Here is a 16,963-nt window from a genome sequence, read left to right as displayed (position 1 = left end):
AATGCACATGTAGTGAATGCCTGCTGGAAGAATGAAGGTCAGGCAGACCATAATGTTTACACCAGCGACATCCTCCCTTAACCATGCACAGCTGAACACGTGTTCAGCAGCAGGAAGAAGTTTAGTATTTTCAGTGTTAATTCTAGTTGCAGACTCATTCACTATTACCTCTTGCTCACTGACCTACACTGGCTCCCAGTCAAGTAACATTTGATTTTAAAATTTTCATCCTTGGTCTCAAATTCTCTCCATGGCCTCCCCATCTCTATAATCACCTTCACCCTCCAAGATGTTTGCACTTGCCTAATTCCAGCCTCTTGAACATTCCCAAATTTCATGGCTTCGCTATTGGTGGTCATGCCTTCAGCCCCTAGGCTCTGAGGTTAACCTTTCCTACTCTACCTCTCTCATTTAAGATGCTCCTTAAAACTTAATTTGTTGACCAAATGTCCTAATATTTTCTTAATTGGCTTGGCGAGTCTAATTCTGCTTGAGAACATTAGGTCATTTTATTATATTACAGCTGATTTATAAATACTATTTGGTGCAAGAGTCTACAGGGAGTGGTATGCCAGTTGCTGAAGGATTTCTCCATTGAATTCAAGGCCTCTGCACAACCATTTGCTCCCATAAACGGGTGTACCAGCAGGCATTCTCCATGACAGCATGACTTGGAGAATTAACAGAGACCGCACAGAGCAGGTCAAAATGCTGGAAGAGAAGGAGGTTGGAATAAAGGGTAGAAAGAGGGAAGGTCTCTCAGTGGGGAGGCTATATCTGCCCAGGGTGTCCAGGGAGAATTTTTCCTACCCAAACCTCAGTGAAGAACTATGTGAGACATCTGTACTTCAGTAAGTATATCCTCACTGAAATATGCCACCTGCTGCAGCCATAACTATGATCTCAAAGAGACAAGGACTGCAATGCCAGTGGCTGTGTAGCTGACCATAGCGACGATCCTTTATGCAACTGACTCCTTCCAGTTTGGAGCGACAAAAATTTGCAACATCTTGCAGTTTAGCATCCACTGTTGCGTAAGGTACAGAGACACCGAGGCCCTCTATTCAATAAGATCTAACTATGTTTTATTCTCCTTGCCAGAAACAAGCAGGCAGAGTGAAAAAAGGGCTTTGCGAGGATTGTGGGCTCTCTCTCCTAGTGCAGGGTAACAGTGACTGCATGTGCAGTGTTTTGCAGGTGCCATGTCAATACTGCCTGATACTGGAACCAAAAGGGATTCCACCCACTCAGAATCCAGCTGGTGTGATCATAGACAACAAACCTTGAAGGTTAGTGCCAGTATCCTGACAGCAATCATGATGCCTTCGCGATGTCTTCGCTGTGCACTAGCAGTGAGTCAAAGTGGCTCCTGAGCAATGACACTCTCCACTGACCACGTGGTTCATGACTCCAGTGCACAACTCACGTTTATGTGCACAGGCTACAGACAATGAAAGCTTTTCTGCCACAGGAAATGTAATAGAGCAGGCCATTGGCCTGCTGAAGAGACATTTCTACTCCCTGGACAGCTCTTTAAGAGTCCTGCAATTCTAGACAGAATAACAGTTGAGGTTCATGGCTGTTTGTTGCAAGCTAAACAACCCACAATCATGAGGGGCCAGCCCTTGTCACCAACTATTCAACCAGAAGCTGAGGTGGTGGAGGAAGAGAAATTGGGAGCCTAAATAGACCCTAATGGTTCATGAAAAACTCACCTTGCCTTCCCTACTGATCATCACAGTATCTGCTTGACTACATTACAAAAACAAAAGCCACCAAAAAATAAAAATTCCAAACCAAATTTACAAAATGAAATCAGGCCATATTGCATAAGAAAGTTAACCAATCGTCCTTGTACATTCTCTTAGTGTCCTTGCCTGTCCTAGTGCTCCTAGGTAGAGCTACCCCAGTGTCTATAGCACAGTTGGTGGAAGGTTGCAGACTTTCTGTGGAGGAGACCTTACATGGTCTTGGAAAATGCCCTTAAGCTACTCTGGGCTTAGAAGGCCAAAGTAAAGAAAGCATAATTTTGGCAGGGATGGCAGTAATATGGGTTGGCTGGCTTACAAACAACATCATGGACACAGGCAGAGTGGTAGATGGGTGAGAGGACAAATGCTGTCTTCCTGAGAGAGAATGGCAGGTCGGTTCTCCATTGAGCCAATGCCACTTCCCAAGGCAATACCTCAGAAATCCTAGTAATCCGTTGGGAGGACAGATTGCTGGACTACTGCAACATTCTGCAAACTCCTTTGTACACAAGTAATCCACAGCTGTGAGGGCAGCCATCTGAACTTCCATGACAGAAGTCTAAGCTTACACTGCGGCATTAAGATGTTGGGCAGTTCCTGCTTGTGCTATAATGGCAGCTGAGACATCAGCCAATACACACTGCATCATAGTTGGGTTGACAAGTGTGTGAACAGAGCTGACCACAATTTCCATGCTGAAAAGAATGAGTTGCAAGCCCCGTGCCAAGATAATGCTGGCCTCCCCCATGTTCCTTGACATTGACTGAAGGCTTTCTGACAGGTTACCTACCTAGCCTACCTCATTAAAATGCTCATGTGTTGTTTGACCAGGTAGAATGGGGGGTACTTGATGGCAGTTCTAGAGCGGTTTGGAATTGGACCCAGATTTGTGGACTGAGTAAAGCTATTACATAAGGAGCTGAGGGCCAGTGTCCGTACAAATAACATCAGCTCGAGATACTTTTCTCTCCACCGTGGGACGAGGCAGGGATGTCATATGTCCCCCCTGCTGTTTGCACTCGCGATTGAGCCATTGGTCATCGCATTAAGAAGTTTGGGGGTATGGAGAGGGATAGTGCGGGGAAGGATAGAGCATAGGGTGTCCTTATATGCCGATGACCTGTTATTATGCGTGTTGGAACCAAGTGTGTCAATAGGGAGAATAATGGAGCTGCTTCGGGTGTTTGGATCTTTCTCAGGGTACAAATTAAATCTACACAACAGTGAATATCTTGTGGTGTCCCGGCCAGGGGTGGGGGCAGGGGTGGGGGGTGGGGGGCTGCCATTCCGTAAGGCAGGGACTCACTTTAGATACCTGGGGGTGCAGGTTGCCTGAGATTGGGGGGGTGGGGGGAGCTACTTAGGTACAACATTTCTAGTTTGGTGGGGAGAGTGAAAGCTGATCTGGCAAGGTGGGATGGTCTCCCTCTGTCATTGGCAGGTCGGGTACAGGCGGTTAAAATGAATGTGCTGCCACAATTCCTGTTTATTTTTCAATGTCTGACGATTTTCCTGCCAAAAGCATTTTTTACAGAGATTGAAGGGAGCATTACCTCGTTCATATGGGGAGGGAAGGTGGCCAGAGTGAGGAAGGTGCTGCTACAAAGGGGAAGGCAGGCAGGGGGTTTGGGTCTCCCGAACCTGATGTATTATTACTGGGCGGCAAATGTGGAGAAGGTACGGAGCTGAGTCAGAGGGGTTGATTCCCAGTGGGTCAGAATGGAGGAGAGTTTGTGCAGGGGGTCGGGATTGAAAGTGCTAGAGACAGTGCCGCTCCCGACAGCCCCGGGGAGATACTCAGGGAGTCCGGTAATCATAGCTTTGTCGAGAATTTGGAGGCAGTTTTGACAGCACTTCGGATTGGGGGTAGAGTCAAGGGAAATGTTGATTCGGGGGAACCATAGATTTGAGACAGGGAAGTGGGATGGAAATTTTCGGTGATGGGAGGAGAAAGGAATTCAAACACTAAAAGATTTCTTTCTTGGGATTCGTTTTGCAGGATTGAAGGAGCTGATGGCAAAGTATAGGCTGGAACAGGGGGAAATATTTAGATACACACAGGTTCGAGACTTTGTCAGGAAGGAGATACAGAGCTTCCCAGTTCCACATTGCTGGAGGAGGTGCTGATGACAGGAGGACCGGAGAAGGGGATAGTGTCGGCGGTTTACGGGTCTATTTTGGAGGAGGAGAAGGCACCACTGGAAGGGATCAAAGCAAAGTGGGAGATTTGGGAGAGGGTATGGAGGAGGGGTTCTGGCCTGAGATGCTCCAGAGAGTGAATGCCTCCACCTCGTGTGCGAGGTTGAGGCTGATACAGCTGAAGGTAGTGTACAGAGTGCACCTTACAAGGGTGAGGATGAGCCGGCTCTTTGAGGTGTAGAAGATGTGTGTAAACGTTGCGGGGGGGCCCATCAAACAAGGTTCATATGTTTTGGTTCTGTCCAAAGCTGCAGGATTACTGGAAGGAGGTGTTAGGGTAATCTCTAAAGTGGTGCACGTGTAACTGGACGCGGGCCCTCAAAAGGCCATATTCGGGGTGTCGGACCAGCCAGGGTTGGAAACGGGTGCGGAGGCAGATGGTGTAGCCTTCACCTTGTTGATCGCCCGAAGGCGGATCCTGTTAGGGTGGAGATCAACCTCTCCACCCTGTGCCCTGGCGTGGCGGGGACATTACATTCGTTACTGATTATTGTTTATTGTTGGGTGTACATTTGGGAGAAAATGTGAAAAAGGAGAATAAAATATTTTTTCATTAAAAATGCTCATGTGTTAATGTAAATGTGTTATATTGTTCTCTAATTAGAGGGATAAGGTGTGAGGATGCTCTCTCCCATCCTTGGTGCTTGCTATGCCCTCACCAGCCTATACCACTCACCTCAGCAATGGGTGTCCCAATAATGGCCAGCAGACTCTCATCCATGCTGGTTAGGATATCAGGCATGCCTGTTCCTCTCTGATATGTTGCTGTTAGATCTGGTTATGTGTAACATGTTCTACAGGAGTGAGGGAAGTGTGTCAGTGTTAACAAAGAACAATACAGCACAGGAACAGGCCCTACGGCCCTCCAAGCCTCCACCGGTCATGATACCAACCTTGACCAAAACCCTCAGCACTTCCTAGTGCCGTATCCCTCTATACCCATCCTATCCATGTATTTGTCGTCAAGATGCCTTTTCAATGCCGTTAAAGTATCTAAGTGTTGTGCAATCTTTTGGTGATGTGAGCGTGGAGCTGGCAGTGAATGAAGTCTCTGAGGGAAGCAAGGCATTTGAATATTCAGCAGGAGATTTCTGATAGTGTGGTGAATTGGGTAGTCAATAGGACATGGCATTTTATACATTCACTGGCCTTGACCATTTGCATGAGAGCATTAAACTTTTTTCAGCATTGCATGCAGGTCCTCGAGGTCTGAAGCTCAACATTGATTTTAAGCGTGTATCTGGAGGACCTCCAAGCTCTCTGCCCCTGTGGATACAGGACATCTCTTCTGTTTCTTACCTCCTCCACCAAAGCCTCCGGTGCAATGTCTGAGGAACTTGGGAGAACACCACCTCCCACATGGTGTCATTCTTCATTGTTTCTCGGTAAGATTCACTTCCTGCACAACTGTCAGTACCTGCTCCAGCCACAATGCACCTCGCCTTTAAGAGATGCCAGCTAGCTTCAGGTCGTGTCGACTAGCTTTAACTGGTGCTATCAAGTTATGATGTTGTGCCCCCTGCTGATATGTGCAGCCAATAAACAGTGCAGTTAGCACTGGCTGCACATAGCAAGTGCAGGCAGCACAAAGCTGGCATGGTGCCTGCATTACATTAAACAAATGCAGATTAATAATCCGTTTTCAGGGGATTTCAAACTTAGTCCCCATTTTTTTAAAAATTTGAGGTGTGCACGAATTTTGTCCCCACAACTTTTTGATCTTTGCGCTATTGGTTTAAAACTAAGCAAAATCATCAGTGCTCTGGGTAAATTTCAAATTTAAGGTACTCTTCCTTTTGTTTAAGAAGTGCAACTGCAGAGATGGTGGCTGCAAACTTCAGTGATAATTAAATGTAATGTTAATTAAAGACCATTGAGCTTTCTCCAGCACATTCAAATTAGTTGAGCGGTTCCCCCCCCCCCCCCAACCCCAGCCACCTCTTCACCCCACCCCCCCACCCCCCCAGCATATTTCATTCCCACCCCCACAGCCCAACCCTCACCTCCCTCCAACCTCGCCTCACCTCACCCCAACCTCTCAAAGCCCTACTTCCCTCCAACCTCCCCAGCCCTCCACTGCCCAGGTTAGCTGCGGAGAGATCAGATCAGCCGCTCTCCAACCCCCCCCCCCCCCCCCCCAACATCCCACCTCACCGACTGAAACCATCCGCCATCCTTAATCGGTAACTTCCCTTTGTTCACAATGTGGAAAACAACATCAGGGCAGCGCGCCACACCTTTCCCAAACCAGCAGTCCACACTGTCAAACACTTCGGCTCTTACCTGTTCAAAGTCGAGATAGCGACAGCCGCCCTGTAGGAACAACAAAAGACAACAAATTACATTCGAACTGGTTATTATCGAAGAGTTTTATTTCGATTTTCTTTGAGGAAGCTGGCGATACTCACAGCAGCGTCACTCTCAAACACCCGCGCTCTGGCTTCTCTCAGCTGAAGGCTGCACCTGGACCTGCTGCACCTGTACAAACACCAGTGCTGGCACCTCCCATCCTCACACCACACTGCAGCACTCACTGCTCTCCTGCTCCAGGCAGATCCCACTCAAACATTGCCCCCACACACCTCTGCTCCACTCATTGTCCACAGCTACCCATTTATTAACTCTGCAGAGCTTTATATGGGATGGGGAAAATCACGTTGCAGGTTCAAGGGGCAATATGGCTTAATCTTGCTTCAAATGTTCTTATTCTTCCTGAAAATAAACTGTCGCCATTCCCGTTTCTGTTCCTCTCTGCTTCGCCTCCGCGAGCCTAGTTAAAACAAAGAATCACAGAATTGTTGCAGCGCAGAAGGAGGCCATTTGGCCCATCGTGTCTGCACTGGCCCTCCAAACGAGCAGGATGGCTTAGTGCCATTTTCCATGTACCCCTACATATTGTTTCTAGTCAAAGCATCATCTGATGCACTTTGAATGCCTCGATTGAATCTGCACCACGCCTCCAGGCAGTTCATTCCAGACCTGAACCACTCGCTGTGTGAAAAACATATTTTCTCACATTTGCTTCTTTTGCAAAGTATCTTAAATGTGCCCTCTTACTCTTGATCATTTTACGAGTCGGAACAGTTTCTCACTGTCTACTCTGCCCAGCCTCAACATCAGGCAGCAGGGTAGCATGGTGGTTAGCATAAATGCTTCACAGCTCCAGGGTCCCAGGTTCGATTCCCGGCTGGGTCACTGTCTGTGTGGAGTCTGCACGTCCTCCCCCTGTGTGCGTGGGTTTCCTCCGGGTGCTCCGGTTTCCTCCCACAGTCCAAAGATGTGCGGGTTAGGTGGATTGGCCATGCTAAATTGCCTGTAGTGTCCTAATAAAAGTAAGGTTAAGGGGGGGGTTGTTGGGTTACGGGTATAGGGTGGATACGTGGGTTTGAGTAGGGTGATCATGGCTCGGCACAACATTGAGGGCCGAAGGGCCTGTTCTGTGCTGTACTGTTCTATCTCCTCTTAGCCTTCTTCGCTTCAAGGTGAACTGTCCCAAACTCAAGAGAAACCAAAGAGAAAATGCTGGGAAATCTCAGCAGGTCTGGCAGTATCTGTAGGGAGAGAAAAGCGCTAACGTTTCAAGTTCAGGTGACCCTTTGTCAAATCCCAAACTCTCCAATCTATCCTCATAAGTGAAGTTTCTCATCCCTGGAACCATTCTTGTAAACTCTCTCCAATCCTTCCAAAGATCTGGTGTTCAGAACTGTACACAACATTCCAGCTGAGGTCTAACTAGTGTCCTGCATAAATTCAGTACCACCTCCTTGCTCTGGTACTCTGTGCTGCTACAGTATTAATAAAACCCAGAATAATAAATGTATTTTTTAAAAAAATAAATTTAGAGCATCCAATTCATTTTTTCCAATTAAGGGGCAATTTAGCATGGCAAATCCACTTATCCTGCACATCTTTTGGGTTGTGGGGGCGAAACCCACGCAAACATGGGGAGAGTGTGCAAACTCCACTCGTGACCCAGAGCTGGGATCGAACCTGGGACCTCAGCGCCGTGAGGCAACCATGCTAACCATTTGCGCCACCGTGCTGCCACCTAAATGCATTAACTGTTCTCTCCACCTGTTCAACTACCTTCAATGATCTCTGCACAGATACACCCATTTGCTCCTGCACCCCTTTAAGAATTTTATCCTTATTTTGTATTCTCCTTCTATAATCTCCTTGCCAAAATGAATCACCTCACACTTCGCTGTATTGAACTGCATCTGCTACTTGTCTGCCCAATCCACCAATATGCCTATGTCCCTTCGAAGTTCAAGCCTATCTTCATCATAATTGACAACATTTCCAATCTTCATATCATCTGAAAATGTTGAAATCCTGCACTGGACACCACAGTCTAAGTAATTAATAGATAACAGGAAGAGCAAGGGTCCCTTGTGGGATACACTGCAAACTCTGATGGGCTGCATGTGGCCTCCGGGCCCCAGGTTGCCCACCACTGATCAAAATGGTCACAAACTCGCTTTTCTGCTTATTATTGTCGGGGGTTATGGAATATTTAAATTGGGAATTGTGCTCTGTAATTCTGTCCAGTTTATAAAAATGACCGACGCTCGTGTTGATTTCAGTGACGACAGGCACTGTTGTTTTGGGAAGAAATGTAACCTCCTTCAAGGTATTTCACTACAAAAGTGCTGTGTATCCCTCAGGTTATTCTGTCAGCCATATTATTTCTACATATGTAGCCACAAACATGTTATAGAGTTTTGGATTCCAGGAAGAGTACAGAAATTCGATCGTTGTTGTAGATTTCAGGTCTCGAAAAAGAAACAATCAGGTCAAAATTATGACAACTAATAGCCAAACAACACCATATAATATGCAAACAAGCTGAACCCAATTCCTCCAAGGGACTTCGCATTAAAACCTGAAATCTTGGCAACCCGTCAGCTCATGCGCTCTCAACCTCTCCCGGGTTGCTAAGGAACAGCCTAAAACGCAAAGAAATGTTACTGGTTAGAAATCTTTTCCCCTGCTGCTCTCGCCCAGGTAAGCTTTGGTCGAGCGGTGGGTGCAGTTGATGGATGATCAGTCAGATACACGTCTTCCCAGAACCACAGCTGGTACAGAAAACAACCTTTTTCTTTCAAAAAGCTACTGGAGGAATTGATCTGCGTCAACTATTTTCGAGTAGCGGCATCCGCCCGGCCCCTTGCAGTAGAAAACATAGAACCCCATCTGGATCAGGCGTGAAAACTACAGCTCGCTCTGAGCCACTTCGGGAATCAGTGCTGGGGCCACGGCGAGGTGAGGAATCAATCGAAAGGAGCCGTGTCAAACTCTGCTGTTGCAGCGGCCTGGGGAGCTGCGTTGGGTGTTAGCCTGGTTTTAAAACTGGAACAAAAACGTCCACTTCTAAAATAAAAGTTCCAAAACAGAGTCATATTAGACTCTAAACAGATGCTGCCAAAACTTGCTGAGTTTTTTTTCCCCAGCACTTTTTCGTTTTACCTCCATTTCTATAGCGCCTTTCACAACCTGGGGACATCCCAGAGCAGTCTAGTACTTCAAGCAGCATTCCACTGTTACAATGTCGGAGTGCAGCCCTCAATGTGTACACAACACATAGTTCCACAAACAATGTGATGTTTATTTTTCTTTATTTGTTCATTACATGTGGGCATTGCTGGTTGGGTCAGTATTTATTGCCCATCCCTAGGGGAATGTAAGGGCACGATTCTCCCAAAAGGGGACAAAGTCACCTAGCGAGCACGATTAGCCGCAAGTATCCGGCTGCTCACAGTGCCGAGAAACACATGGGGCGAAATTCTCCCAAAACGGGAGAAATCGTAAAACTGCCGTAAAACCCGGGCGGGTTTTACGGCAGCGCGCCCCTTCCCGACGGGGGACCGATTCTGGTCCCCCGTCGGGGCTAGCAGCCCGACGTCGGAGGCTCCGACAAGTCGGGCTTAACGAAAATCGTTAAGCCCGCTTGCCGGAGTTAGCGCCGGCTGACGCGTCATATGACGTCAGCCGCGCATGCGCAGGTGGGAAGACTCCACCCGCGCATGCGCGGGTGACGTCATCGCGTTTTTGCGCGAAACCCGCGCATGCGCGGGCCGGGTTGCCCCTCAGCCGCCCCGCGTATTGATACTGCGGGGCGGCGGAAGGACAAATAGTGCGCGGGCATCGGGCCCGCTGCCCGCGATCGGTGCCCACCGATCGCGGGCCCATGGCACCCTTGGCACGGCCGTGGTACTGCCGTGCCAATCGGTGCCATGGTTATTTTTTGCGAGTTTGTCACGACGTTTTTACGAACGGCTGGACCAGGTGTGTTTGCCGTTCGTAAAAAGGTCGTAAAGGGCTGGGACTTCGGCCCTTCTAACAGCTGAGAATCGTTGCCGGCCGTAAAAAAAACGGCGGCAGCGATTCTTGTCGGGATTTCGGCGGGGGGGGGGGGGGAGAATAGCGGGAGGACGTCAAAAAAGTCGGGAAGGCCCTCCCGCTATTCTCCCACCCGTCGTGGGGGGGGGGAGAATTTCGCCCATGGCAATTCAAAGGGGCCTGAACGGAAATCTGACTCTGTTTTGGAACTTTTGCTTTTATTTTAGAAATGGATGTTTTTGTTCCAGTTTTAAAAGTCCGCACATAGCCCCATTTTGTTCAGCTCCCCTGAACTCCCCATTGTAGCGAGAGATCGGCGCCCCAATCACCAAGGCCCCCAAAACAATCCCCGACCTCCCAGCCTGAAAGCACTATGGGAGGGACTCCACTCTGCCCCCCCCCCCCCGCTTGGCATCTTGGCAGTGCTAACCTGGCAGGGCCTATGCCAACTGGTAATGCCGCCTGGGTCTCTTGGCAGTGCCAGGCTGGCACCCAGGTGGCACTGCCAAGGTGCCAGACTGGCACCACCAGGGGCACCCTGGTACTGCCAGGGTGCCTGGCTGGTACTGCCTGGGTGCCAGGCTGGTACTGCCAAGGTGCTAGGTTGGCAGTGCCAGGCACTAGCAGTGCCAGGGCACCAACCACCCTGTCCAAAGTCCATGCAGCTGGGGACCTCCGATCCTCTGGAAGACCCTCACCAGTGCCCTTCCATCTGGTCCCCGTTTGTGGCCAAAAAAGTGATCCCGCCCATTTTGGGCTGGACTCACATTGCAATGTCTCGCAAGATCGTGCTGGATCTTGCCAAGCGTGGCGAGCCCAGTAGATCCCAGGAGTGAGGTCTCCCTGCTGCACCGCGGCGAGCTGCTTTTCAGGCTCAGCGTCCCTGTTGGATCACGCTCTGAGAGTGAACCACATTGCTGTGGGTCTGGAGTCACATGTAAGCCAGACCAAGTAAGGGTGACAGATTTACTTCTTTAAGGAAATTGGTAAACCAGATTGGTTTTTATGACAATTGACAATGGTTTCATGCCCATCATTAGATTTTTTTTTTTTTTATAAATTTAGATTACCCAATTATTTTTCTATTAAGAGGCAATTTAGAGTGGCCAATCCACCTACTCGGCACATTTTTGGGTTGTGGGGGCGAAACCCACGCAGACACGGGGAGAATGTGCAAACTCCACACGGACAGTGACCCAGAGCCGGGATCGAACCTGGGACCTCAGCGCCGTGAGGCGGTTGTGCTAACCACTAGGCCACCGTGCTGCCCTATCATTAGATTTTAATTCCAGATTTTTATGAATTCAAATTACACCATCTGCCCTGGTGGGATTCGAAACCGGGCCACAGAGCATTTCCCTGGGATTTTGGATTACTAATCCAACGACAATACTACTACGCCACTGCCTACTCCTAACGACCAGATATTAGCCTGGGTATTGCGGTCAGCAGCAAAGCTACTCAAAAAGTTTTCAATTTATTCACGGGACATGGGCATTGCTGGCAAGGCAACATTTATTTCCATCCCTAAATTGCCCTCGGGAAGGTGGTGGTGAGCTCGCCGGCTTCTTGAACAATGCACCCACTAGACATTACTGTATTGAGATCCTTTCCATTTCACGCCCTCTACAGGGAATCAGTGGAATATGTGACCAAAGCAAGAAACAGTGTGGATTTTCAAAAACTGAAGGGTGCCGGATGGGATTGTCCGTCGGCGAGATTCACCCCGACAACGTGAGGTGACCACAATGGGAAACCCCATTGGCCGGCTGCGGGACGGAGAATCCTGCTGCTGGCGGGGGCGTGCCACGCTGGAAAACAGGGCTGGCGGGATGGAGAATCCCACCCGCTGTGTCTATACCAGGAATTATAAATCAGAATGTTTAATTTAATGTAAAATCATGTACAGAGGACAAACGTGAGCAAAAGAAAGAAGGAATTCAGTGAGAGAGAGAAAAGAGACAGAAAGAAAAAAGCTTAATTTTCGTATTTAAAATCTCCAATAATAACTAAATTACGAAGGAATGGAACTCCACATTTATAACATTAAATTTTCAATGGTTGTTTGGCAGTAATTAAAACTTTAAAAATGACTTACACCTGAATGCATCAACCCTAACATATTCTGGTGTATTTAGTGGCTCACTGTCTTCCATTTGTTTTGATGCTGATTATGAGCCAGGTACTGGTGTAGTGAAGTCTGAGGGAGAGGGGAACAAATCTGGCACCAAATTCCATGTTTCTGCAAGTAACTACACTTGTGCAGACTACTGACGTTGCTATCTAATTTGCTCCAAAATAATGGGAGGTGCTCACAACTCCAGTATTGTGTCTATGGCATAATCCAGGTCAACCCGTTTGATCGATTTTGATTGAGGGATAAATTTTGCCAGGACAATGGAGAATCCTTGCTCTTATCTGAAGTTGTGACCTTTCACATTCACCTGAGGGCGCAGGCAGTGCCTTGGTTCATCATCTCACTGAGGCAGGACAGCACCTCCCACAGTACTGCAGTGGAGTATCAGCCTGCATTAAATGCTTAATTTTCTGGTGTAGGACTTGAACTCTTTGACACAACAGCAATAATTCTGCTACTGAACTGGGTATTATAAATGCCCAATTGGGAAAAAAATGTTCAGACCAGTATTCTCATTTTCCTGTTTTACTTTTTTTTTCTTCGGTGACAGCTAAAGAAGTTCAATTTGCTCCTGGCAAATGTAGTTCTTTTTTTTTCTTTTTTTTATAAATTTAGAGTACCCAATTATTTTTTCCAATTAAGGGGCAATTTAGAATGGCTAATCTACCTATCCTGCACATCTTTGTGGTGTGGGGGTGAAACCCACGCAGACACGGGGAGAATGTGCAAACTCCACACGGACAGTGACCCAGGGCCGGGATTCGAACCCGGGTCCTCAGCGCCGTAGGCAGCAATGCTAACCACTGTGCCACCGTGCTGCCCTGCAAATGTATTTCTGACTGATTTCAATTATTAATTCTCCCAATATTCACTGCACTGGCAAGACTGACATGCATTGCTTTGCCCTCTTTACCCTTGAGGAAATATGGTGGCCTTCTCATTGAGCAATTTAATTCAGGTGAGTGGCTTGCTGGGCCACTTCGGAGGACAATTAAGAGTTCAACATGTTAGTGTGAAATTGGAGTCACAACTTGTTCAGGCAACTTTTACTTCCAGAATTTCTAAACGGAATTAAAATTCACAAACTGCCGTGATGGGTTTTGAACACATTCAGATCCTTGAATTACAAAAAAAAGCACCACAATAGAATGTTAAACATTTTCCTCAAAAAATAACAAAAATCCAGGGCGGCACGTGGCACAGTGGTTAGCACTGCTGCTTCCGGCGCTGAGGACCCCGGGTTTGAATCCCAACCCTGGATCACTGTCCGTGTGGAGTTTGCACATTCTCATCATGTCCGCCTGAGTTTCACCCCCACAACCCAAAGACGTGCAGGTCAGGTGGATTGGCCACGCTAAATTGCCTCTTAATTGGAAAAAAATAATTGGGTACTCTAAACTTTTTTTTTTAAAGAAATAACAAAAATCCATGAATTAGGATGAAACTTTTCCCACAAGTATTAAGGTTTGACAAGATTCCTGCAGATCTTTGTGTTGCCTTGTGAGTACAGTATTGTGTCTTTCTTTGACAGTGTGTTAACGCAATTTGTGGTCGCCCGTTCACATGCTTCAGGAAAATCATGACAGGGAAAGTGAAATGGGTAACAGACATTGACAAATCTGTGCTTCTAAATAACTTTGAAAAAAGAGGTTGGATCCAGGCTTCAGCATCTGAAGACTGGAATTTCTATTGGTGAGTACATTGTTTAATAGTAAATGAATAGATTCTGATTTGATTACCAAGGATGGTACTATGGGACTGTGGATCGAAATCATTGGTAAGAGAATTTGGTGAAAGCAACTTTGCATTCCAATGCAATGACGTTTTATAGTGTCCATTCCAACAGGTTTTTTAAGACTATGGGCGGGATTCTCCGACCCCCACGCAGGGTCGGAGAATTGGCGGGAAGCGGCGTTATTTCCGCTCCCGCAGGTTTTCGAATTCTCCCGCCGGTAAAAAACCGGCGTTGTGCAAATCCCGTCGGCGGCCTGTGAAAACAGCTGGCGCCGGTGGGATTTCATTTTATTTGCACTGACCTGAAATCTCCGGCCCGGATGGGCCGAAGTCCCGCCGACGTGGCCACGGGTCACGTCGGCGAAAATCACAGTTGATTTAAAACGGCGTCAACCATTGATGATGGTTGACGCCGTTCAGTGTCGGGGTGGGTTGAGGCATTGGGGGGTTGCGGCCATCGGGGGAGTGGGTTGCAGCATCGGGGAGGGGTTGCGGCCATCGGGGGAGTGGGTAGCGGCCATCGGGGGAGTGTGTTGCGGCCATCGGGGGGAGTGGGTAGCGGCCATCGGGGGAGTGGGTTGCGGCCATCGGGGGAGGGGGTTGCGGCCATCGGGGGAGTGGGTTGCAGCATCGGGGGAGTGGGTTGCGGCCATCGGGGGGGTGGGTTTGCGGCCATCGGGGGAGTGGGTTGCGGCCATCGGGGGAGGGAGTTGCGGCCATCGGGGGAGGGGTTGCGGCCATCGGGGGAGGGGGTTGCGGACCATCGGGGGAGTGGGTTGCGGCCATCGGGGGAGGGAGTTGCGGCCATCGGGGGGAGGGGTTGCGGCCATCGGGGGAGGGGGTGCGGCCATCGGGGAGGGAGTTGCGGCCATCGGGAGAGTGGGGTAGCGGCCATCGGGGGAGTGGTAGCGGCCATCGGGGGTGGGTTAGCGGCCATCGGGGAGTGGGTTGCGGCCATCGGGGGGGGGTGGGTTGCGGCATCGGGGGGTTGCGGCCATCGGGGGGGTTGCGGCCATCGGGGGGGTTTGGGGGCAGCGGCGGGCCGAGAGGGGGGGGCGACGGATGCCCGGGGCCAACGCACCGTCGCCCCCCCCCCTCTGTACGCCGCTGCCCCTACCTAACCACCCCCCCCCCTCACCACCCCTACCTCCCTCCAACGCCCTACCCCCCTCCCCACCACCCCTACCCCCCTCCACGCCGCCCCCCCATCTCTCGCAACGCCGCAACCCCCCCCCCCTCAACAGCCGGGCTCCCCCCCCCTCAACGCCGGCACACCCCCACCACTCAACGCCGCAACCCACACCCCGTCCCCCTCCCTCTGAAGGACGGTACCCACACCCCCCCTCTCTCCTCCTCACCCCCTTCCTTCCTCCTCCCCCCCTTCCTCCTCCCCTTCTTCCTCCTCCCCCCCCTTCCTTCCTCCGGTCTGTGGGGGGGGGGGTGCGGCGTTAGTGGGGGGTGGGTGGGGCGTTGGAGTGGGGTAGGGGTGGTGAAGGGGGTAGGGGTGGTGAGGGGAGGGGGTTGGGGTAGGGCAGCGGCGTGTGAGGAGGGGGGCGACGGGATGCCGGGGCCAACGCACGTTGCCCCCCCTCTGCACGCAGCTGTCCCTACCCCAACACCTCCCTTCACCACCCCTACCCCCCTTCCACCACCCCTACCCCCCTCAACGCCGCACCCCCACTAACGCCGCACCCCCCCCCCCCTGAACAGAGGAAGGAAAGGGGGGGAGGAGGAGGCGAGAGGGGGGGGAGGAGGAGGGAGAGGGGGGGGGGGGAGGAGGAGAGAGGGGGGGGAGGAGGAGAGGGGGGGGAGGAGGAGAGAGGGGGGGGAGGAGGAGAGAGGGGGGGGAGGAGGAGAGAGGGGGGGAGGAGGAGAGAGGGGGGGAGGAGGAGAGAGGGGGGGGAGGAGGAGGGGGGGGAGGAGGAGAGAGGGGGGGGGGGAGGAGGAGAGAGGGGGGTGTGGGTACCGGCCTTCAGAGGGAGGGGGACGGGGTGTGGGTACGGCATTGAGGGGGGTTGTGGGTACCGGCATTAAGGGGAGGGGACCCGGCGTTGGGGGGAGGGGGGGACCCGGCGTTGGGGGGAGGGGGGGACCCGGCATTGGGGGGGAGGGGGGAGGGGGGGACCCGCCGTTGGGGGGAGGGGGGGACCCGGCGTTGGGGGGAGGGGGGGGACCCGGCGTTGGGGGGAGGGGGGGGACCCGGCGTTGGGGGGGGGACCCGGCGTTGAGGGGGGGACCCGGCGTTGAGGGGGGGACCCGGCGTTGGGGGGGGGAGGGGGGGGACCCGGCGGTGGGGGGGGGAGGGGGGGACCGGCGTTGGGGGGAGGGGGGGGGACCGGGCGTTGGGGGGGGGGGAAGTCCGACAGTTTTGGAGGGGGGTAGGGGTCGGTGGGGAGGGGTGGGTCGGGGTGGTGGGGAGGGAGGTAGGGGTGGTGGGCGGGAGGGCGGTAGGTGTTGGGGCGGTAGGGGGTGGGGAGGGAGGGAGGTAGGGGTGGGAGGAGGGAGGTAGGGGTGGGGAGGGGGGTTGAGGTAGGGGTGGCTGAGGGGGTTGAGGTAGGGGTGGTGAGGGGGGGTTGAGGTAGGGGTGGTGAGGGGGGGGGTTGGGGTAGGGGGCAGCGGCGGACAGAGGGGGGGGCGACGGTGCGTTGGCCCCGGGCATCCGTCGCCCCCCCTCTCTGCCCGCCGCTGCCCCAAACCCCCCCCCCCCCCCAAATGCCGGAACACACCACCCCCAAATGCCGGAAACACACCCCCCACCCAAATGCCGGAACACACCCACCCCCCCCCCCAAATGCCGGAA

At 51.4% G+C, this 16,963-nt stretch overlaps 2 protein-coding genes across 4 annotated transcripts in view; one reads left to right on the top strand and one right to left on the bottom strand.

Moving 5' to 3' along the window:
- LOC119955068 (bcl-2 homologous antagonist/killer-like) overlaps window positions 1-6,454 on the bottom strand; it is a 74,373-nt gene extending 67,919 nt beyond the window's left edge. The window contains exons 1-2 of the mRNA XM_038780914.1: window positions 6,359-6,454; window positions 6,234-6,263 (exon numbers count right to left, since the gene is read on the bottom strand). The gene's annotated coding sequence lies outside the window, so the exon portion shown is untranslated. The remainder of the gene's footprint in view (window positions 1-6,233; window positions 6,264-6,358) is intronic.
- A 2,420-nt stretch (window positions 6,455-8,874) lies between these two features.
- The window catches only part of LOC119955289 (probable tubulin polyglutamylase TTLL1), a 54,705-nt gene continuing 46,616 nt past the window's right edge, over window positions 8,875-16,963 (top strand). Inside the window, exons 1-2 of one of the 3 annotated variants that reach the window (XM_038781366.1) lie at window positions 8,875-8,957; window positions 13,961-14,121. In XM_038781366.1, the coding sequence (XP_038637294.1) occupies window positions 14,009-14,121 (113 nt within the window). In that variant the 5' untranslated portion in view covers window positions 8,875-8,957; window positions 13,961-14,008. Of the gene's footprint in view, window positions 9,216-13,960; window positions 14,122-16,963 lie in introns of all 3 variants that reach the window. The other 2 variants (XM_038781365.1, XM_038781364.1) reach the window with 2 other exon arrangements.

This window comes from Scyliorhinus canicula, chromosome 20 (genome assembly GCF_902713615.1).
Source record: "Scyliorhinus canicula chromosome 20, sScyCan1.1, whole genome shotgun sequence".
Lineage (NCBI taxonomy): Eukaryota > Metazoa > Chordata > Chondrichthyes > Carcharhiniformes > Scyliorhinidae > Scyliorhinus > Scyliorhinus canicula.
This window is presented reverse-complemented; position numbering and strand designations above follow the sequence as displayed.